Consider the following 21,676-nt stretch of genomic DNA (forward strand, 5'->3'; position numbering starts at 1 on the left):
GGGTTGACTACCTTCACACTGCTGTTTGGTTTTATTGTCTTTCTCTTTTCTTTCACTTCTCTTTCACTTACTAAGCGGTTTATATTGTGATCCATAAGTTTTCTTGCCAGTGCTTCTCTCCACTCCTGGGAGTAAAAGGAAAGAAAGTTGTGTGGTGTTTATCTACCTACTGTGGTTAACCTACAAGAGTTACGCAGTTGTACAGTAGAACCATGGAATTAGTGACACGCTAAAAGTTTCAGTAAATACATCAAGTAGACAGTTCACATTCTACATCTATTCATCACCTTTCACAAGATAGTTCTGTTCTGTTCTCTTTGCTCTTCATACTTAGTCTAAGTAGTTTTGGAATGTCCTAAGAGCTGTGGGCATGGAGTAACAAATACTGTGCTGCAACATTCTAGATCCCTTGTCATTGGAGCAATATGTTCCATTACCGCATTTATAAATTGCCATCCTTTCAGTTTTCAGAATAGAGGGAGGGACAGCAGAATTTCAATATAAGGTTACAACCAACACTACTTGGCATATAAGAACATTTGTGCTTCATGAGAAGACTTCAGTTTCTCATTTAAGAAAGTTACTTGAAGTAGAGATGCTCAGGACAACAGAGTCAACAGATAAGCAATGAAATTTAGTTCTGTTTTGTGATGTCCTTATCTCTCATGGATTAGTCCTGTTCACTTATATTCTTTTTCCACATCAAGTGAACACTGAATATGCTGCATTAATTAATCCTCACTGTATATGTTTTCATGATTGCAGCTTTAGCACCGTGAGTATGGACATAATTAAAATTAGAGGAACCAGTTGCCACTTCAGAATCTGACATTCCTCTTAAATTGCATTGCTCAATTACTGGTTCAACAGATTTAATGTTGTGGCTAATAAAGGTGATGAATTGTGTTTTCCCTGAATAATGCCGTAGACAGTGTTAGCAGCTCTGCAGGCCTCAAGGAGCTGAGAAATCTGTTAGCTTCACACTACTTTTTTTTTCCTTCTTTTTTTTTTTTTCTGAACACTTTAAATTTAACACAGGATCTGCACTCTTCTTGTCACTGGGGTTTGGAATTTGTGTACATTAATAGTCAGTAGCATCACATGTTGCAACAATATATTTGGATTGAAGTATTTTCCCTTACCATCCTTCTTCATGCTTTTTTTTTTTTTGTTTTTTGTTTTTCTTCTCTAATGGTTGCTAGCATCAAGAGGTCGAAAAAGGGTGTTTCCAGGCATTGTTCATTTATTCTGTAATTGAAATAACCTTTCAAGTCTGTACCAAAACCCAGCCAAGGGTCACTTACATAGAAAACTATAAGAAACTTTTCTCCTGCCTTCTGTAGTCACTTGTCTTTTGCAGTCACTCAGTGGATTATCCCTGTGTTTGCTTTTTCAGAGAATTAGAGCCCATAATGTTTTGATGAGAACTTAAGTACAAGGCTGGAAAAGAGGGATGGGGAAGAGCGTAAGGCGTTTATCTTCAAAAGCTTGTGACTGACATGCAAATAAATCATAGTTTAAAGGGATAGGAAATGGGGGCAGGTCATTGTTCTGAGACTCAAAGGACACAGAAAATAAAGACAGTGATGAACAGGCTGAATATCAAAGGAAAGAAAAATCCCGTTGAGCAGTAGGGTACCAAGAGATGCTTTTGCTTATTTTCCAAGTTTTGAGGTAAATGTGCAATAATAAAGAGCAGTGTGTATAACCAGAATTTTATATTGCTGTATTTTGGGATTCATATTAAATTATATTCCTATTGTGTATTTTTCTGTTGAGACCTGTCATGACTGACTGGAATTTCTAGACACTGAATCGTCCTCTAAATCTTAGTGTTCCTTCTTAACATCAGGTCCTGTCTCTCCCAGAGGTTTCTTTCTGCATTGTTAAATCACTTTTCCACAGATAATCCAAGAGCCCTTTAGAAAAAATCAAACTTCAAGCTGCCATCATATTGCTAGACTGTGAGTTGTTCACAGTGTATGTCTATCACTAAATTATGATTATCCTGAAAAATGGTGGCTGTGAGATGGCTAGAAAAAAACAGAAGGCAAGTCTGATAATGTGGCTGAGGTCCATTAGCAAGAGTCTGTATATCTTCAGTCAAGATAAACAAATTCTGCTTTTCAGTGCAGAGCTTAGAAAGATAAAAATTGTTGAGATAAGCATTTTATTTACTGTCTGAAAATAATTATTGCATGCTCCGTCCGAAGCATCCTTTGGTTTAAAACTGAAAAAAAAACAGCACACAAAGTCCACTGTTTTGGAAAACACTTAACTGTTAATTCTTTGGATATCAGTATGTACCAGAGGAAATTTAGATTTATAATGGAAAAAAGACTCCTTAATGCACTTAAATATTTATGTTAAACTTTTTTTTTTTTTTCTGTTTCTTTCACGCTTTTAAGGCAGCATTAGTACTTCAGCTAGATAAAGTAATGTTCAGAAATAATAGAAACAAGTTCCTAAGTGATCCTGCAATAAAGAGACATTATTATATGCATAGTTAGGCATCTTGGTTGTTGAATGTGAAGTTTTAAAAGCCGGGTGAACGTTTCCTGTCTTCTAAAATATGACCAATTGCTCTACTCTTCAGCAGTGAGGTGCACTCTCTTTGTCTTGGTATAGCTGAAATTGCTTTTGACTCGAGTTTGAGGAAGAAACTACCATAGTTGTACTCTGTGGAAAGGTTCTGTAAACTTTTGAGCTACTGCCTTGCGAGGTACCTGTTCCTGAAAGTCAGAAAGCGTTCAAATAAGTTTTACTAACATCTGTAAAATAAAAATGTTATTGAAGCTCGGCATAAACTGTAATTATGAAGTAGTGTTTTATGTAAGCATTCTCAAACTCTGATGTGAATGGCCCCAAAAATGTTAGAATAAACCATGAAAATTCTGGTATGCCTGTTAGTATGGGTATAAGTTTTGTATTTATGAAAGAAGAGTTAACGGGATTAACTCCGTATAGATTGTGTACTTGATTTGAAAAAATTAGATTTGGGGTCCTCATACATTACCATGAACTGTAGCCTTTAGAACTGCTGTTGGGATCTTATATTTCACTTGTTCAATTAAAAGTGTTTTGTTTTTTGGGGTTTTTTAATAGTATCAGTTTGTGAGGTTTCTTTTGTTCCTTAGTATAGCATATAACTTCCTGTGGTTTCAAGGGAGCTTGGCTGTTTCACATGGGGGGTACAAAGCAAAAAGTTAGAAGTCTTGCACTTCCCAGCCACTACAAAACAAAACTTCAATCAGCATGTGCTGTTGAGAGGCTGTAATTGCGGTAGAGTACCTGCTGGTGTAAAGACCGAGCCAGAGAGGCTGAAAGTAGTGCTTGGTCAGAAAGAAAAAGTAGGATTTCATGATACTTATAAAATAACAGAAGCATAGCCACTTAATTGTTGAAATAATACACATTTTATTATAGAGTATTTGAAAAGGAAAATGTACAGTATTACCTTAAAGGCTAATAAAAACAAACACTAGAAAAGAAGTTAAAACCTTCAAGTCTGGTTACTCTCCTTTATAATAGTGTGGTTTGTGCCTTATGACCTGTTTGAATTCAGTCAGTGCTGAGAAGTCCCTGAAGATTTTATATGTATCACAGATCTCACACGTTCTTTCAGTCATATAGTCTTAAAATAGTCTTGTAAAGTTTCTAAGAATTCACTAGTTACGTACCTCTTTGTACTTGTCATTATTATGCTTCTGTGTTTTTTTTCTTGTAGTTTTGGTCTGATGGGTGAGACAATCTTGTAAAGGGGTCAGCTTCTCCTTGTATCTGTTCTCTATGGAGGTGTTCTTAAGGCCCTTTCTATTCTTTGCTTCTCTGATTCAGTGTGAGCAATCCCACCTAATGAGAGAGCATGAAGATGTGCAGGAGCGAACAACGCTACGCTATGAGGAGCGAATCACAGAGCTGCACAGTATCATTGCTGAATTAAATAAGAAGATTGATCGACTACAGGGAACAACAATAAGGTATGGAAAATCCTTGAAAATTCTTTGCCACACAAAAATTGATGCAAAGTATGTTGTGAATTACACTATAAATAAAAGTTTGCTTCAAATCTAGGTAGCTGTGCTTGTTAGAGCTGGTACTTAATAGCCACCCATAGTTAAGGCCAGAGTATCATCTGAAGGCACAGAAAGTGCTGCATTCTTGATGGCAAAGTCATGTTCTGCTCAGCTTAGTGAGTACTACAGAGCACTGCACTGTGCTAAGTTTTTTGTTTTATAGCTTAGTGTACATGCAAAGAGATGGCCATAGTTGTGATGGCCATAAGTGATGGCCATAGTTCAGAAGGGAAGATGTAGCCAATCAGTCTTCACCTCAGCTTTTCACTTTCTTCTGTGGCATTCTGTGGATACCTAAGATGAATGAATGAATCACTTTTAATGGGAAATATAGATCAACTGGATTTCAGAATGCTTTGCATCTACTTGTACAAGAAGTTGTGCCAAAACCAGTTGTATAACTGTTGTAAAATAAACTTTGCTGCAGATGGGCACTTACTTTTCCTCACTTGGGCTAGTAAAAGAAAAGAGCTTGTTAAAAGTTTAGCTTGTTGGCATGCAGGTAAACCACAGGAATGTCTGGATTTTCTACAGAGTATCCAGCTACAGTAGATGCCTATGTAGGTAGGTTACTGGATGTGTATAGCAAATTTTCTGTCAGTTCTGCTTACTGGCTGAATAGGTTTTTATATTTGCGCTTTTTTTTTTTGTTGTTGTTCTTGCTGTAAACATTTCTGTTAGCATTATTCATTACAACTGCTTACTTAACCTTTCATAAAAAAAATTAGTATATGCAAAAAAAACCCAAGATGTGTTGTACTGTAAGAGAAAAGTATCATCAGATTCCGTGATTCTGTGATCATGCGTATATACCTTTATAAAAGCTGTAATGGAATTATATGGTGTTAATATTATATAAGAAAATAAAAACTGTAAACCTCATGCTGGTTATAACTGGTGATGATCGTGGTAGGATATTTTCGTGGAAAGATTTTCTAAACTGATAGTACATCATCTCTGAAGAAAATCTCATTGACTCCCTTATTCATTTGTGCTTTCTACCTCTGCATGTAAAATTTTTTTTCATCTCATTTCAAGTATTCTTTAGCATTAGACTGCCCATCCTACTCCCCTCTCTTCCTCTCTAGTGAAATGTTACACACTGCAAAGGCCAATTAAAAAATGGAATCTGAAGTGTGAGAGCTGAGTAGATATTTTTGCCTCAGTTGCAGAAAAACACTCTGAAAATTGAGATAAATTGTACACAGTCTTTCATCCACATCCAGCCAAGTTGTGTATTGAAATAAAGCACAATTTTGTTGGACATCAGAACTGCTCATGTTCTGGCCAGTAGGCCAATCAAATGAACAAAAGTTAATCAAATACTAAATAACATTTTTAAAAAAGCAAGTCACTTCAGATTTTGCAGTTGAACTAGATGATCTTAGTGGGCTTTTCCAACCTTAATGATTCTATGATGGTAAGTACAGATATTAAAACTGGGAAGATTCTGTGTTTAAATGTACCTATTAAAAAGGCAGTTATGGTATGCACAAGAACTTGAGGCGTGAGAGCTGATTTTGATATGAAGTGCAGGTTGCTTCACATGAAAAGTGCAGTTGTTACTCTTTTTGGATGCATACTTTTGAAGGTATTAGAGTAATAGTATGGCAACAAATGCTGAACCACCGCTGTGCTGCACCGCTTTGGTTTTACCATATGAGAGTTCCTTTTGCTTAGGCAGCTAAAGGGTCCACCTGTTTCAATTCACTCCTGTTTTACTGTAGAAAACAAAAATATTTATTAAATCAGTGTTGGTTTATTATTACTATTATGATTATTATTAATGACTGGAATACCCTGTTTTCTTTGGCTATCCAGTTACTTAGTGTTTAGGAAATAAAAGATAAATATTTGTGCTAAAAAAAGTCATGCAGTGGCAGAATTGGAGAGATTTCTTAGTTTGTAACAATGACTGAAAGAAATAAAACTAATGCTTCTTGCTGCCACTTTCTGTAAATTCAGCGTGAGATTTTCTTTGCATCACCCTTCAGAAGCTGCTCCATCCCACAGAGCAGGGGTTGTGTAATTGCTGTCACCACTGGGACAGATGTGACTCACTACACTCCACCCTAGGCCGCCAGGAGTATGAGCTCCACAGCTGGAGCAACATGGCTATTCCCAGGCCTTGGCAGTTAACACTGTCTTGCTAAATCAGATTACAGGAGTATCTGAGTTTTTCATATGACTGTAGGACACCCGCGTGCAATACCATGAGGAAGCATTGCCTGCGATACTACAGCATTTTGGCTTTCTAGAAGCAGTTTCTTGATGTTACTTCAGCTGCAGAACAGAGATAAATGATTCCCTAGTGCTAACACAGATTGTTTGATTTTTTCATGTGTTGTTCTTAGGCTGTAATTATAAACTTGGGTGTACTGCTTTGTTATGACATTCTTACTGATCCTTTTCAATGAACAGAAATATCCTGGAAATACTTGGAAGAAACTGGAGTTTCATGGAGGGTGTTCATCACCCTCCACATATAAGTATCCTCCTGATACTTGTTATCTTTAAATCTGTTCAAAACTGTTCATTTGAATGTGAGTAGTGTCCTCAGAAAGAATGTAGAACGTAAGCAGAAAATATTAAGTTCAAATAAAGTATTGCAGCAGCCTGAGGAGTCCTGGAAGACTGTGTAAGCTGGTTGATAGTCTCTGTTCCTAGATATTCTCTACCTCTTCCTCTCTTCCTTCCTATCCCCACTCCATCCCTTTTTTTTTTTTTTCTCCTTGTGATAACTGGGGGTTTTGAACAACTTAGAGCATAATAGCTCTTGATGACGTGGCTTAATAAGGGCAGGTCTAGAAGGAGGCTTAATTCGCATGATGATGCCTATGCCTCTTCCCACATGCATTTGATATGCTGATCTTAGTAGCTGTTACTTTGTGTGGGGATTTTTGTGTTACCTTTTTTCTTACAGAAATTTTGAGGATTGTTCTAGGTTTGCTGGCCATTTTGTGGCATAACACGTTCCATGTGTGTGATCACACTAAGTTAGCTGCAGCTCTTGCACTACATTTTTCCTGCATTCCTAACAAAAATGAGGTCACCATGGTTGTAGGAGCAAGCCAACATTCATTTGAAGTTTTCTCATCAACCTTCTGCTGCTCTGGACAGCTCAGCTGGTTTGGAAGCCCAGCCTTGCCAAAATCAAACAACAACAAAGAAAAAACCAAAAAGCTGATCCACAGCTGTATCTTATTTCATATTAAAGCTGAAAGAGACTTGCTTGTACTGATACTGCACAATTAAAAGAGTGTCTTGCTTTCCTGGTTCTTCATGTCTGACACTACAGAATTTGCCCACTACCTGCTGTGGCAGATGGGTTTCAAGTTGATGACTTGGAGCAGAAGAACTCTAAAGAAGAGGTCCAGTGGCATGAGGATTCTTTTTTCTATTGAGCTATCAGGCTTTGGTCAAACTGAGAGTAAGGCTGTTGAATGGAAGAATGTATGGCATTTGTGCATGATCTTACAGAGCCTTTATCCTTCACTGAGTGATGCCAGATTGAAACAGGGTGTCAGCTGGATGCATGTAGCAGTGTTACTCCATGCTGGGTGGAAGCTGTGTGAATTCAATTCAAATAGCAATATGGGTGTGATAGTTTTGTGTTCAGCAAACAGTACCTCAGACCCACCTGCACTGAGGTGACTCCCTTATTATCTGTAGTTTGTTGTTCTTTGTTTACAAGTGAACTAGTTTAGACAAACTGTGAGTAAACAAAGAGAGTAGCCAATCTTTGGGTTGAAATACCTGCAGAAATTTCTGTTTGAAAGTCCTAGAAAGCATTACAGATATTTATTCAGTAAGATGGCTGTTTAAAAACTGTTGACATCTGAAGTATGGAATTATGCAGTGTTCACAGGTGTGACAGGAATGCACCTTAACAGCACTGTGGAAGAAAAGATGCAGTGATGTGCTGTGGAGACACGCTTCATTTTGTGGAGTGACAGCTGTGCATAGCTGTCTGGATTGTGACTTGTCTTTCATATCACTTCTGCCACTGCTGAAAGGCACGACCCGCTGCCTGACTGTGCTCACATCCACTGTTTGGTCTCCATAGATATTCAGCAAGAATTGATGAATGTCAGTGGGTGCCATTTTTTTCTGTGTGGAGGAATTCTGTGGAGAAATGGAATATTGGTAGGAAGGCTCAACCTTTTCTGACATGCTACCACCTGCCTCTGATGTCATGGCCCAGAGTAATAAAATCAGAGGCATTACTTCTGTATCAGTCTTCATAGTTCTCTTGCTTTCTTAAATGTATTGTGTTGTACCTTAAAAACCTTTATTTGATCTAAACCTCAGTTTTTACCAGCTGACTTGCATATTTTGGAACGCTCATGATAATATCTAGATTTCTTTGCACTGAAGCAAATGTAAGGAGTAGATGAGCATTATCATTTCTGTAAAAATTACATTTCGGTACCTTAGGAAACCCTGTTTAGGTTGAGTAGATTCGATTCATAAATTGTAACCTCTGCTGCTTTGAGAGCAGACTTTTTTTCTGTTAGTGTTCTATGTATTCACAGGACTTCATCTCTGCTGTTTCTCTCTGGCAAATCAAGACAACCCTCCGGGCTAAATCCTGCAATATTTCTGCATGAGACACTCATCACCGAGTATCTTACACACAGCAGACTTACAGTACAGATGCCTCTCCCATATGCAGATCCCCAGACAGCTCTTTGCTATTTCTTACTTGTTCCAAATCCAGATAATTTTGTTCTCATGGTGTGTTCCTTAACTCCAATCCTGCTGAACTGCAGCATCTCTGCATTTGATTTAAAGATGTAAAAAAATGTCTGTTTTCCTGTCGGAGGGGCTCTGCACCTGGCTAGCCTGGTGTTTTTCACATATTTAATATATGTAAGTTAATGTCAAAAGAGCTGCTGTGGAAATATTTTTTTGTCCAGTCGGCAAGTGGATCAGAAGAGAAAATGTTCACAAATGTTCTCAGGCAAAGCTATTATTCATTTACTTATCTTCTTTCCCAGTGCTTTGAACTCTTCATATAGAGACAGAAGGCAAAAGCCGTAGATTTTTTTAAGGTCGATGGATTTAGCTAAAGTCTTCTGTGTCCTAAATAATTTTGGTAGAACTAGCTTGACAGATAACTTAAAACCTAGACAAGTGGAGGGTTTTCATTTTCCTTTAACTTGAGCAGTTCTGTGCTCCTTCTCTTCCTTTTGAGAAAAGAAACTAAAAACCTAACTCCCCCCAGGAGAATGTGATACACATACACAGATGTGTATCTGTATGCCTTGCTTTGTATCTGGTGGCTCAACTTATATGTCTGAAAGAAATGTCACAAAGCTGCATATTTCCTCAGAGTTTTTTATTTCTGCCTTTGCTCTCTTGCCCAGGGAAGAAGATGAGTATTCAGAGCTGCGGTCAGAGCTCAGCCAAAGCCAGCATGAGGTTAATGAAGATTCACGCAGCATGGACCAGAATTCTGTTTCAGTACCGGAGAATCAGTCCACCATGGTCACTGCAGACATGGGTGAGTGATGCTTCTTAGTAGATGCAGAATCACAGAATATCACCTCAGCCTCTTCTGGGCTGAACAAACCCAAAGACCTCAGCCAGCTGTCGCATGCCTTACCCTATAGACTCTTAGCCAACTTCATAGCCCACCTTTGGATGCTCTCTGATAATTTTATGTCCTTCTTAACCCACACCCAGTGCAGAAAGACATCCTTTTTTGTAGGAGGACATCATAGCCTTTGAAATGCGAGTCAGAACATTTGGTGAAGAAGTAAATTGAGGCTGTGTTAATCAAAGCAAGTGCTGGAATAAAATGAAGTGTAGCAGTGTACAAAATAACAATGCTAACTCTTGGGATTCTTGCCTTTTTTTCCACATTATCCTTCCATGCATAGACTCTCTCCTTCCTGTTTGTTTGTTTTTCCTTTCAGCATTCCTTTGAAAGCAAATTCCTTGTGTATGTAGGCATAAAAATACATATTGATATATATTTTACCCCTATGTATAGGGGTAACGAAAATCATAACCTAGTAAACTGTGTTAGGCATTGCTTCCTGCCTTAACAGAGTGATCCTCAGTGACTGAATAAAAACTATAACGTGTCATGATAGAGTAATACAGTTAGATATGCTACTCTACTCTTATCTGGCAGTAAAAACAGCAAGAGCTAAAATATGAATGCTCCTCAGTATATCTTGCAGAGTTTGTGGAGCAGTAGTATAGAAACAATACACAGCAGTAAAAGTGCCTGCACTGTTTTTAATAAGGTATAAGAACTGTTGATGCTGTGCTGTCACGTGGTACATCAATTGGGTACTATACAATCAGTAGTTTCTTATCTGGTAAATCAGCAGCGCCAACCAGCACATTTGAGAGACAGCTTACAGGTGAGTTCTTCCCTCTGTCTTCTGCAGGGTCTGTGTCTTAGCTGTCAGCAGATGTGAGCATCATAATGTCATTGAATGTACCAGGCAGAAGAATCAGAAAAACCTGTGAAGATAATAAAATCAGAATAGTAAGGCCTGAATGGCAAAAAAAAAAAAAAAAAAAAAGGCACTGTGTAAGATTTAAAATTAAAAATGTAGTTTTAGCTGTAATTTCAAATTTTAAAACTGTAAATGTTAAATTTTATTTTTCTGAAAGAATATTTTTGAACTAAGAATGAATATTGTCAAGGTAGAATGTTGTCTGTTAGACTGGACGAATCTCATGATTGCAGTTGATGTATGTACTGTATTTAAGCCAGTCAGTTCTTGAGGAAAAAATGACAGATTGTAAGGATATATCTTTCAGAAAAAGAATCTTAGCTGTTCTGCATCAGATATATCATAGGCTAAAATTTGTACTTTTACCAAATCTCTCAGTATTGCAATGTAGCTGTTTTGTTTTGTTTTGTTGTAGATAACTGTAGTGACTTGAATTCAGAACTGCAGAGAGTGCTGACAGGTCTGGAGAATGTTGTCTGCGGAAGGAAGAAGAGCAGCTGCAGTTTATCGGTGGCAGAAGTGGACAGACATATTGAACAGCTCACGACTGCCAGTGAACACTGTGATTTAGCCATTAAGGTAACAGTAATATTAGGGTCTAAGTGTGGTGTATTTATTGCATGCGACAAGTGTTAATTTTCTGCAGAATTGAAACCTCACATCAGAAGTCAAAGTACCTCACAGAAGTCAATTCTAGTTCACAAACATTGTGTAAGGTGGAGAACCATCAATGTAACAACAAAGGTATTAACACTTTGCTTTTGAGGGAAGTCTGTGACCACTCTAAACTGCTTAGGCAGGGCTTTGGCATGCTGCTGGGAAAGGTCTCCTCTGCTCCTGATGGTGTTTGAGGAATGTAATTGCCTGTAAAGAAATCAATGCTGAGTAGAAGTTTGGAGAATGGGTATGCAGAAGAGACAGTCTGACTCCTGTGTATTGGGGATGGTCTTAAAGCAGCTTATTTGAGTGTCTCAGAGGATTAGGATCAATACTTTCAATGTTACCAAGCATTTTCTGGAGTTTTAGGACTAAGTGTTCTCAGAAGTACGTACTCATGAAGAGAGAGAGATTGTGGATCTTGGAAAACTGGCAGAGATTGGTCTGCAGTGTAGTACACAGAACTCTCTAAATTAAGAAGAGGTGAGAACTTTTGCAGGAAGTGGATAATAGCTGCTATAAGCTGTACTCTCAGGCTTTTTTGTTTAAATTCCATTATTTACTGTGGATTCTAGTTAAATACAGTGATGCTTTTATCAGTATGAGTAACTGTTGGCAGCTTCTTCCTGTTACAAATTAGGACTTTTCTCTTTTCACATGGTCTCTACATACCAAGTAGCCATTTTTGGATCATGGGGGGAAACACTTTTCCTGCTGCCAGTTCTGTAGAGCCTGGAATTGTTGGTATTAGGCAAGTGTTAGCATGCAAAGGATATTAACCTTTCAAAAGGCAGGAATCTCCTCAACATTCTCTGATTGTGATCTTGGGAAATGTGTCACTGATGTGCTTAATTCAGCAGTATCTATACGTTGAGGCCCCTCACCTGCAGTTCCATCCATGGCTGCAGATTATTGCTTCTTTCCTGCTTCCTGAACAGTTACAGATCTATCCTTTGTTTAAGAAAATTTCCTTAGAATAGGCTGGTTAATGCTTCAGATGTTTTGAAAAGTAAATAACAGTCATTTCAGGGAACAAGTACCTACTGGTTAGCAGACTCTGGTGTTCGAAAAAGTTGTAGGTATTTCCTAACAGTAACTACTTAGAACGTGGTAGCTACATTGGGTTGAACACAAAAACCCATCCTGCCTGGTGGCAAATGTCAATGGAAAAACTGTAAGTTCTAACTTCAGAAATGCTTCCAGCAAGATGAGGTTAGGAACATCCTCAGTGAAAGGTTGTTTTCATGTTTCATAGTCTTCGGTGTAATTTTCTTCTGTGTTTGCACCTGATGTTTTTAAAACCTGTCTGAATATTTGGCCTCCATAAATACTAGCAGGAATAACTTTTACCCTTAAGTTATACTCTGCGAGAGAGCGCTGGTTTTTGCATCTTTTAAACCTGATACTTGCTGATGTTATCTGCTGTCATACCTGTAACACAGAACACATGTTGTAAGAAAAGCAAGGCGAAGGGTATTGATAACCATGTCAGAGACAACACTAGAGTTACCGTATGACTTCCTGCCCTGTGCTCAGAGCATTGCATCTAATTCAGTCTGTGAAATCAGTCTGTTAATTCAATCTGTTAAATTACACTTGAATTTATTTGTTTTGTGGCAGCATGCCTGTTAAAACTGCTCTGTTATACTGCTTTGGAGAAAAATAAGCAGCATGATATTGGGGTATTTGGGCGGATATATCCCTGTGCAACATACATGGTTTACTTATGTGGAAGATGTAGCTTGTTGGTTGTCAAACCAGAGAACTCTGACAGCAATTTAGTCAGCAAAAGGATATTGGTCACATCAAAATGAGGGAGCACAGGAGTGTCCCTCTAAGGATTGTAGGGGAGCCTTCAGTATCACTGTTAGGCCTGTGCTAATGCTATCACTGCATGAAGTTTGCTTGAGACTTGTGAGTCTAAAGTAATATAAGGGAGGACTGTAACTTCTTTGATCTTAGAGATTACAGTATGATAGAGATAATGCAACACTCTGCTCTTTAAGAAGTTAATTGAAACTTACTAACAAATATGTAAGCAGAGTTATAATTCAGATACACTGTCAGTTGAGTTTTATATTTATTAGTCTAAATGCATTGTAGTTTTATGGAGAAGAGCTGAAACTGAATTTAAAAGGGTGGACTGAATCTGATAGTAAAAATGTAGGCCCTTCTTTTTCCACAGAGGCTTGTAGTCTGATCTTCAACTTGTTGTTTATAAAGTTTTTTTCCTTCTTCGTTCTGCTGAGGAGCCTTGCTATGCCCAGAAAGTAGTTAGAATTAATGTGTTGATAATCATAAATAACCACTTTTTATTATGAACAATAATAGTATGTCACTGATATCACAGTGTCCCTCTTCTGGCAACAGTAGGAGGATTTCTTGCAAGAAAGAAAGAGTTTTGTTTTCAACCTGACTTGACCTTTTCAGCTGTACTTTAACCGAGCCTTTTATTCCCTCCCAGATTAAGAATGTAAATTTCTTGTCATTTGTGTTAGATACAAAAATCAAATCCTTTCTCTATAAAACAACTAGACTATTTTTACCTTTGTGTTTGAGTAACTAATGTTACAAATTAAATGTGAAAGTACAGTCTTTGGCTAAAACATTCTCTTGGAAAGCCCAGTTAAGTGAAACTTATCTTTTGTTAGTTGTCTAATACAGTCATTTATATTCTCTGTCTATTGTTAACATATTAATGTAGACTGATTTAAAACAGACACAAACACATATAGACAAGATTTATGTTTTTTTCCTCCAACATGTTGGATAAGTAATAAATACATTTAACACAGGCAAAGTATATGTTAATTGCATAGCAGTATAAGAGCTGCTCAGATAAAATCTGACACAGTGTTATGCTGTATTTTAAGACTTAAATGACCAGTTGGGATGACAATTCATTCACGGTAGTGTTCCTTTGCTAGCAGTGTGTGGATGTAGTTCCAGCCTGTGGAAGCTACTCTATCTCTTTTGTGCTGAGTGGTGCCTATAGGTCATAGATCTGAGCAAGGGGAGCAGGGGGGGGGGGGGGGGGGGGGAGGGGAGGGGAAGCACTAGAATGAATTATGTCCCACAGAAAACTGGCCTTTTGAGATAGTAGGAGGGCTGTAAAATCTTCTGATTTATTTCTCTGTTCCCTGTGGGGAAGAATGTACTCAGGGTTATGGAGAAGCGAGAATCTTTATTTATTCCTTCTCTTGCCCATTTTGTGGGATTGGTCTAGTGTTAAGAAAGGCCCTGTGCCTGTGCACCACAGCCCATGCACAGGCTGCTGCTTCCTGAGTGCTACCCAGGTAGGAATACAACAAGTGCATTGGTTCCCTACGGCAGGTATTCATTAATCTGTTGTAAAATATTTTGAGATGAATTTACAGGGACTGCTGTCACTTCTGGGTATTACAAAAATAGTAGAACCAATTTACATTTAAATCATCCCCTTTTTTTTTTACTGTGGGTCAGTATGAAATATTTTAATAAAATGGTTATCCTTAATGGCAAGCAAAAGAAGTGTAATAATGGTGTTGTGGGTTTGGGTGTGTACACATAATTATATAGTTGCTTGTTTTGCACTTCTGTGTACCATTAATCTTGTTCAATTAATTTACTTCTTCCTTTTTTATGATGACTGTATTTTTTCAGACAGTAGAAGAGATTGAGGGTGTCCTAGGACGTGACCTTTATCCGAATCTGTCTGAAGAGAGATCTCGATGGGAAAAGGAACTTGCTGGCTTGCGGGAAGAAAATGAGAGCCTCACTGCCATGCTCTGTAGCAAAGAGGAGGAGCTGAATAGGACCAAGGCCACTATGAATGCTGTTCGTGAAGAAAGGGACAGACTGCGCAGAAGGGTAAAGCCTTAGAACTGTCTGCATACACACTGCATAAATTACTCTGTGTTTCAGGGGAAAACTGAGTCCTCCTGAGTAGTTTTGTCATGAGAACATCTGTCTGTGTGGGCTTTAGGGCTTTCTGTTTTTAAAGCTTAGTTGTGTAAATGACGGAGCTAGGACAAAATAGAGCATTTCTGAAAAAGCATATGTGTTAAGAAGCTGACCTGAAGTCAGAAAGCATGTGTTAGCAAGAATTCTGATGTTCATCTCTGCTGAAGCAGAAGATGAAGAGTATCTACTGAATTTTCCTGTGAGGCTTGGTTTTTCCTGCTAACAACAAATATTGCATTGTTTTTGATGGAAATTCAATTTGTGATTAGGCGAAAGAAAAAGAACAGGATTCCTGTCACTGGGTAATAATTCTCTAAACTGAACAAGGCAGAATCCCAGTCATGTTCTGTTTCCATGTCTACATTTTATGGTGCTTCAGTGTCAGATAATGACTTTGTGCTTTGACAACTCTCTGTGCACTGTGTTTCTAAAACAACACTGTTCTGTAGTTATTGTATCATTTCAGCATGAAGCTGCACTAGTTTTCAAATGCCAGGTTTGAAATTACCTTTACAAAATCCTCTTGCATCTTTTACACTAAAAATGACGCGTATTATGAGGGAAGAACAGCAGTCTGCTATTATATTAAACAAGACCTTTTCTAGCTTCTGTTTTGTGAAACGTATTTCTGTTATATACCAGAAGTGTAAATTGTTTTCAGTCCTGATTTTTCTGGCCTCGTTTCTTTTCAAATAGAGGTAACACTCTCCTCTTTAATTATAAAAGTGGCATTTACGCATTTGGTAAATCACTGTAGGATTCTTATGGGGAGTGGGAAGGGAAACGTGTGCTTGTGAAACTTGCTTACAGAAATGCAGGTACTGAGATGGAAGAACTGTTGTTAGTGCTCAGTGGGATTATCCTGTTAGATGTTTGTGCACAGCAGCAAATGCTGTCTTACGATGTACCAGGACAAGGTTTTCCAGTAGAGATTGGAAAGGTTATTTTACTTTATGTTAAAAGTGGTGAGATGTGACCTGGAATATTTTATGTAATTCTTGTCTTCTGTGCGTATATAGATTTAGCTTAAATTGTCAAAAATGATGTAGAAGAGCATCTTAAAAATGAGGGATTACTTGGAGAATTGGCTAAAAGACACTGGCTTGTTTAACCTGGCAAAGCAAAATCTGTTTTTCATTTTTTATTATGAGTGCTGGAGAAAGCAAGTAAGAATGGGAGCTAACTGCTATTTAAGCTCACAGACAAAACTAGAGCAAGAAAAGAAGTTAATATAAACTATTTATAGCTGCATTAGGCTAATTAAGTAGAAATTAGACTGTGAGGTGTCTAACACAAGAGAGTTGTGGTTCTGAAGAGGGTAATGAGTAAGGATAGAGAATACTTCGAAAATGGAGCTTAAAATACTGAAGGTATGTTTGTATGATGGAAGATACAACTGTGTAGATACTGATCAAAATGAAGATATTGGGATTGTGTCCACAGAAAAGCAAACAGCCTGCTTTTAATTGGCCCAGCTGATACAGCAGCTTTAATTCTAGCGGTAGTTTTATTATCTGTGTAAAAGTGGGGTGTTTTGCCTGGTTGCCACAAAAGCAGAGAGCTGGGGTAGGTGATGAGAAAATTGAATCTAATTCTTTGAATGTGGATGATGCTTGAAATGGTTGTTCTGTATGCTCTGTAGGATTCTGAGCTGTCTGCTGTATAACAAGCCAGCTTAGTTCAAGTACTTTTAACTAAGGAAGCTCTTGTACAAGTGCAATAGATGTCTTGCCCTAACTTTCTGGTAGATAAAGAATTAATGCTGGGTTGGCACAAAGTGTGGCAAGCCATGTTCAGGCACAGCTGGCAGGGTTTTTCAGTTGTTTTCATTTAATTTGCACCTTTAGAGGACTTCAGTGAAATATGTTGTTTAATATCACCCTGAACTTGAAGAATAAATCGTTTATTGCCTCCACTGGGGAAGTGTGTTAATGGCATATGACGTTATAGCAGCTCCATGTAACTTTGTGTCCATAGTTGCAACGGCAAATATTTTGTTTGACCTGTTAAATGTTTTCTGTATGCCAGCTGAACTCAGAGTCACTCCAGATTATTTCCCCAGAGAGCGGAGAAGGAGATCCAACAAAAATTTAGTTATTGTTCTCAAATTAAATTTAAGCGAGTAAGCTGAAGTTGACCAGATCAATAGGTCTGTTACTTTAGACCAATGTCTGTAATCAGGCAGAGTGCTTTCAATACATTTTTCTCAGGCTTGTTGGAGATTTAATTTAATTAAGTATTTAATGTGCTCAGTTAACAGATTGTGCTGCTTTCTAGAGCAGTAGCTATGAAACAACAGTCATGAAGAGTTTGGTTCTCATGGGTCTTTAGTAAATGAGGTAATCTGTATTTCTGCAGGGTGCCTGCCCTGTAGCTAATTTCATAACACCAGATTTTATTTTACCTCTGTGTGATATTGCCATATTAAACATAAAATTTGTTTAAGTCTGGGCTAGTCAGAGCCCTGAAAACTGCTTACTGTGACACATGTTTACATTACTGGATTCAGAGAAATGATAAAATGAAATGCAGGGGAACTTCTGTACCAGCCAGTGGGAATAGTGTTAGCATAAAACTGGAATCAGTGCAGTGCGGTTTAAAACTGCCATGTGTAACAGCAGGCTTAAACAATAGTAGAATTAATATTTGTGTTCCAATGCAGAACCTCTTGTATTTACCAGGTGTGCAGTATATATAGCATGTGACCTTCGTCATGACTGTAGGATAAAAGATGAGAGTTTTTGTTGAAGGCAGAAACAACAACAACAAACTAGTGCAGTTAATCAGATACTTTCAGTTGTGATCATTTATTTAATGTATCTGCGCACCAAACCTAATGTTTTAGCTGTCTTTAACTGAAGACCTTAGTGAAAATATAACCTACGGTGAATTAGAAAACTGTAGTTTTAATGTGACATCCCGCATATTGACAAAGCCACTATGTTATGGGCCCTTAGACATTGTTGGGATCTTACACAGCATAAGGTGATCCTTGAGATATTCTGTCACCTGATCTCTTGGTGTGTAGAGACAGGCGGTAGCAGTCAAAACCTGTTTTCAGTTCTGTGCCTTATTCGGATGCATGTTATTTGATTACACAGGAGTATCTCTGTTATTAAGGAGATAGAGCTTTGCTTCTTTTTCCAAGTTTGTATGACAGTACTTAGTGGTTAATCCGAAATTAAATGAGGAAAAGCCTGCCCTCATTTAAGTTTGTTTCCGGCTGTATGCTTTCCTGGATCAGAGTGCTCAGAGCTGTCAGAGAATCCAATCTTCATGTCCAGTGCCACATCCTTAGTTTTCTTTGCATCCTTTATAGATGTGCAGCACCCAGATACTTGGTCAGCAAGAAGCACTGTGTGAGGGACTCCCGTCTAAAAGATGGCAAAGGCTGTAGAGGACTTGGTAACATGTAGCCCAGAGCACTGCAGCTTGTCCTGCTACATAAAAACCCTCTATGTATAAACCTTGGTAGCATACCTCACATAGATGAATGTGTCTGGGTGTTTTTCTTTGTTCAGAGGAACCTTTTAGACTGTGGTTTTATTTTCAGTCCTGACTGAGGAGTCGAGCTACCAGTGACAGTTAAATTCTTTCACGTTTCTTGTAAGCTTGTCCCTTTTTATAGAAGGCAGGGCATTTACAAAATGTATCTCAGCTGATGAGGACAGATTTGAGCTGGTTCTGCTCTAGAGAATTCATTGAGAGTGCCCTGAGAAGTACTAGGAAGTACGTCTGTTATGTTGTAAGCTGATGGCAGTTCAAGACCACTGTATTCAGCCTTCCATGAAAGTAGATCTGTTGCAAATCAGGCTTCTTGGTCCTGGTACTAATGATTCTCCTCCACAAGTCTGTACTATGCATGAATAAAATGGAAAGTGAGAGAGAGGTGTTAACTCCCTGCACTTGGTTGTACTTTGTCTTCACCTTTTTAATAATAGGAAAAATAAATTGAAGTGATACTAAAATGCTGGGAAAAAAATCCCATGCTATTATGGAAGGGGTTCAAGGATTCTGAATGGTGAAGGAGAAGGGTCACAAGTAGGGTAGAATGAAAGGAATCTCATGCATGCCTCTTATTTTGTTTAAGAACAAAAGCAGCAGGTGTCTTTTGAATATGGAAATCAGTAAAAACAGGCAGTTTGTATCTGTGCTTTTTACTTAGTGTGTGTTAAGAAATCATGATGATGTGAGTATGCATGTGTAAAATACAGAAAACAGAAATAAGTTTCTCAGACTCATGATTATAGACAACGAGCACGTTCCACTGAAGTAGTTTTTAAAATGTGCTATTCATTTCTGTGAAAAAGTCCCAGTTGCTTCTTAATTACTCATGAAGTCTTTCCTATGTCCAGCATTTCTGTAGCCCATCAGCCCCTTTTTTATCCTTTCTTTGTTCTCTTTTTATTTAGTTTATAGGGCACTCACAATAAATTTTGCTTATTAAAAAATTTCCCTTATTTCCTACTCCAATTCTCAGCATTCAAGTGAAATCTTAAAAGTAACTGACGAATTGTAGCTAAACATACAAAAAAAGTAATACATAATATTTGAAGTTACATAAGTTTAGATCAGTTATATCAGTATATCAGAATATCAGAAAGAGTTTCTTCTTGACTTACCTTGATAACTGTCAGTTTCTCTGAAGTTTAATGACTTGCCTTGTGCCTCAGTGCCCCTTCTGCTGCATTTACTTTACTTTTGTAATTCTTTGGGCCTCCATGTATTGAAATACCTATCTATAATATCTATTGAATACCCCACCTCCACCCCCCGCCTCTTCCCAGTTGTGGCTCTTACAGGTATTGTCTTAGATTGCTACTTACTACCTCTGCCTGCTTCTCAGCCTTGTTTCTTCCTAGTCTGCCAGTCTACTAATTTCCATCTCAGTCTGGAATTTGAGGGCTTTATGGTAGTTCAGATATCCTCTTGATGTTCCTATCTTTAAACTAAATGTCATGCAGTGGTTTAAGATATCTTTTTTTTTAAATCCTTCCACATTTTTCCTCCCAAGCTTCCAAATCCGAATTTCCTATCTTTTAGTGGAACTGTTTTGATTGTTTTTTTGCTGTTTTTTTTGTTTTGGTTTTTTTTTCCCCAAACTTGTCTTAGTCCTGTCAAGGTTTCATGGTTTTTCTTATCAGTATTCCACATCATAACGTCATGTTTTGCACTGGGAGTTAAAGACTTAGTACTCCAGTTCCATGGACTGTCTGTATTTCTTGTTACCTGATTCCCAGAAGAGAAGCACTACATACCCCAGAGGACTTTGCATTTCTGTTCAGAGAGAAAGACAAAGCTGTTCATAGATCACGAGATGTGTGTATGCTCCCTAGCCATCTCACTTTCAGCATTAGAATCAGGGCTTCAGTTTTTGGACACTCTGTCTGTTATTTCATTTGATTTTTTAGCTTCAGTTCCAATTGTATTTTATTGTGTTATCCTGCATTCCAACATCTTATTTAGTAAATCAGCTTTTTTTCCTCAGATGTTGCTGCTGTTTTGTTTTTAGGCCCATCTCCCTGCCCCTTCCCTTTTCCCCTTTTCCAGGGCATGGGTCTGTGGGTCCCCTTGCCCCATTAGTCATGGAACCGGACTGAACCAGCCCATAAACTGTTGACAGTCCATTAGGTTTTTCCAACTTTGTCATTCATTTCCTATAGGATCTGCTGTTCTTCTGTTCTTGTCTCACCCATTTCCCAGTGTTTATTCTATCTGATGTGCAGCATTGTAGTTACCTCCTATCTACTGATACAAGTAATCTTCACTATACTTTATATTGTAATGGTGACAAGATTGAAAATGGAAGATGTGGTGATCAGGCAATTTTTAGTCATGCTTTTTCAGCTAGTCCTTTCATTAACTCATGTATTCACCAATCCAGAAAAGATACTGCTTCTTTTAAACTCTTTTTTTTTTGTTGTTTTTTCCCCTTGGTTCCTGTTTTTTGGTCTTCATTTAATTTCCAGATAGAATTACTACTAGTGTGGCAAAGTACATTCTGAGGAGTTGGTATATACTGCTGTATTTATAGGTAAGGTTTTGGTGTCCAGAAATTGTTACCTGAGCTGCTTCTGCATAATCTGGTGGGTGGATCACCCCATCATGAGATCCTGTCTCGATGAATGTGTGGATTGTGAGACTAGTGATTTTGCAGGTAAGACAAACTTGTGCTGTTATTCTACACAGAATTATCATCTAGTACTCAGTGCTGCTAAAATTAGTGCAGTTATTTGTAGTAAATTCAGCATGTAATTTCCTATACATGGCCCGAATCAGTAAATACGTGAAGAAAGCAGGCAGCTCATTCATGCTTTTTTAAGTTGTGGTTGCTACTGTGGTATGGTATTAAAGCAGTGACTTGCATAGATTGATGAATGCTCTGTTTTCTTTTATGAATGGTCTTATGAGCAAAGCTTTGCCTGGCTGTAGTATTAGCTGTCTTCTTTTTTCTTTCTGTTATGGATCTTGTACGTTTTACAAATCTGTAAGAATAATTGCCTCTTTAATTGTGGATAATAATTA

The 21,676-nt window shown here is 38.0% G+C and overlaps 1 protein-coding gene across 5 annotated transcripts in view; it reads left to right on the forward strand.

Annotated features, from left to right (window-relative positions):
• The window catches only part of MCC (MCC regulator of WNT signaling pathway), a 172,168-nt gene that overhangs the window by 114,678 nt on the left and 35,814 nt on the right, over positions 1-21,676 (forward strand). For all 5 annotated transcript variants that reach the window (XM_032441471.1, XM_032441472.1, XM_032441473.1 and 2 more), the window contains 4 exons: positions 3,838-3,980; positions 9,446-9,582; positions 10,968-11,131; positions 14,852-15,058. In XM_032441471.1, the coding sequence (XP_032297362.1) occupies positions 3,838-3,980; positions 9,446-9,582; positions 10,968-11,131; positions 14,852-15,058 (651 nt within the window). The remainder of the gene's footprint in view (positions 1-3,837; positions 3,981-9,445; positions 9,583-10,967; positions 11,132-14,851; positions 15,059-21,676) is intronic.

This window comes from Coturnix japonica, chromosome Z (assembly GCF_001577835.2).
Source record: "Coturnix japonica isolate 7356 chromosome Z, Coturnix japonica 2.1, whole genome shotgun sequence".
NCBI lineage: Eukaryota > Metazoa > Chordata > Aves > Galliformes > Phasianidae > Coturnix > Coturnix japonica.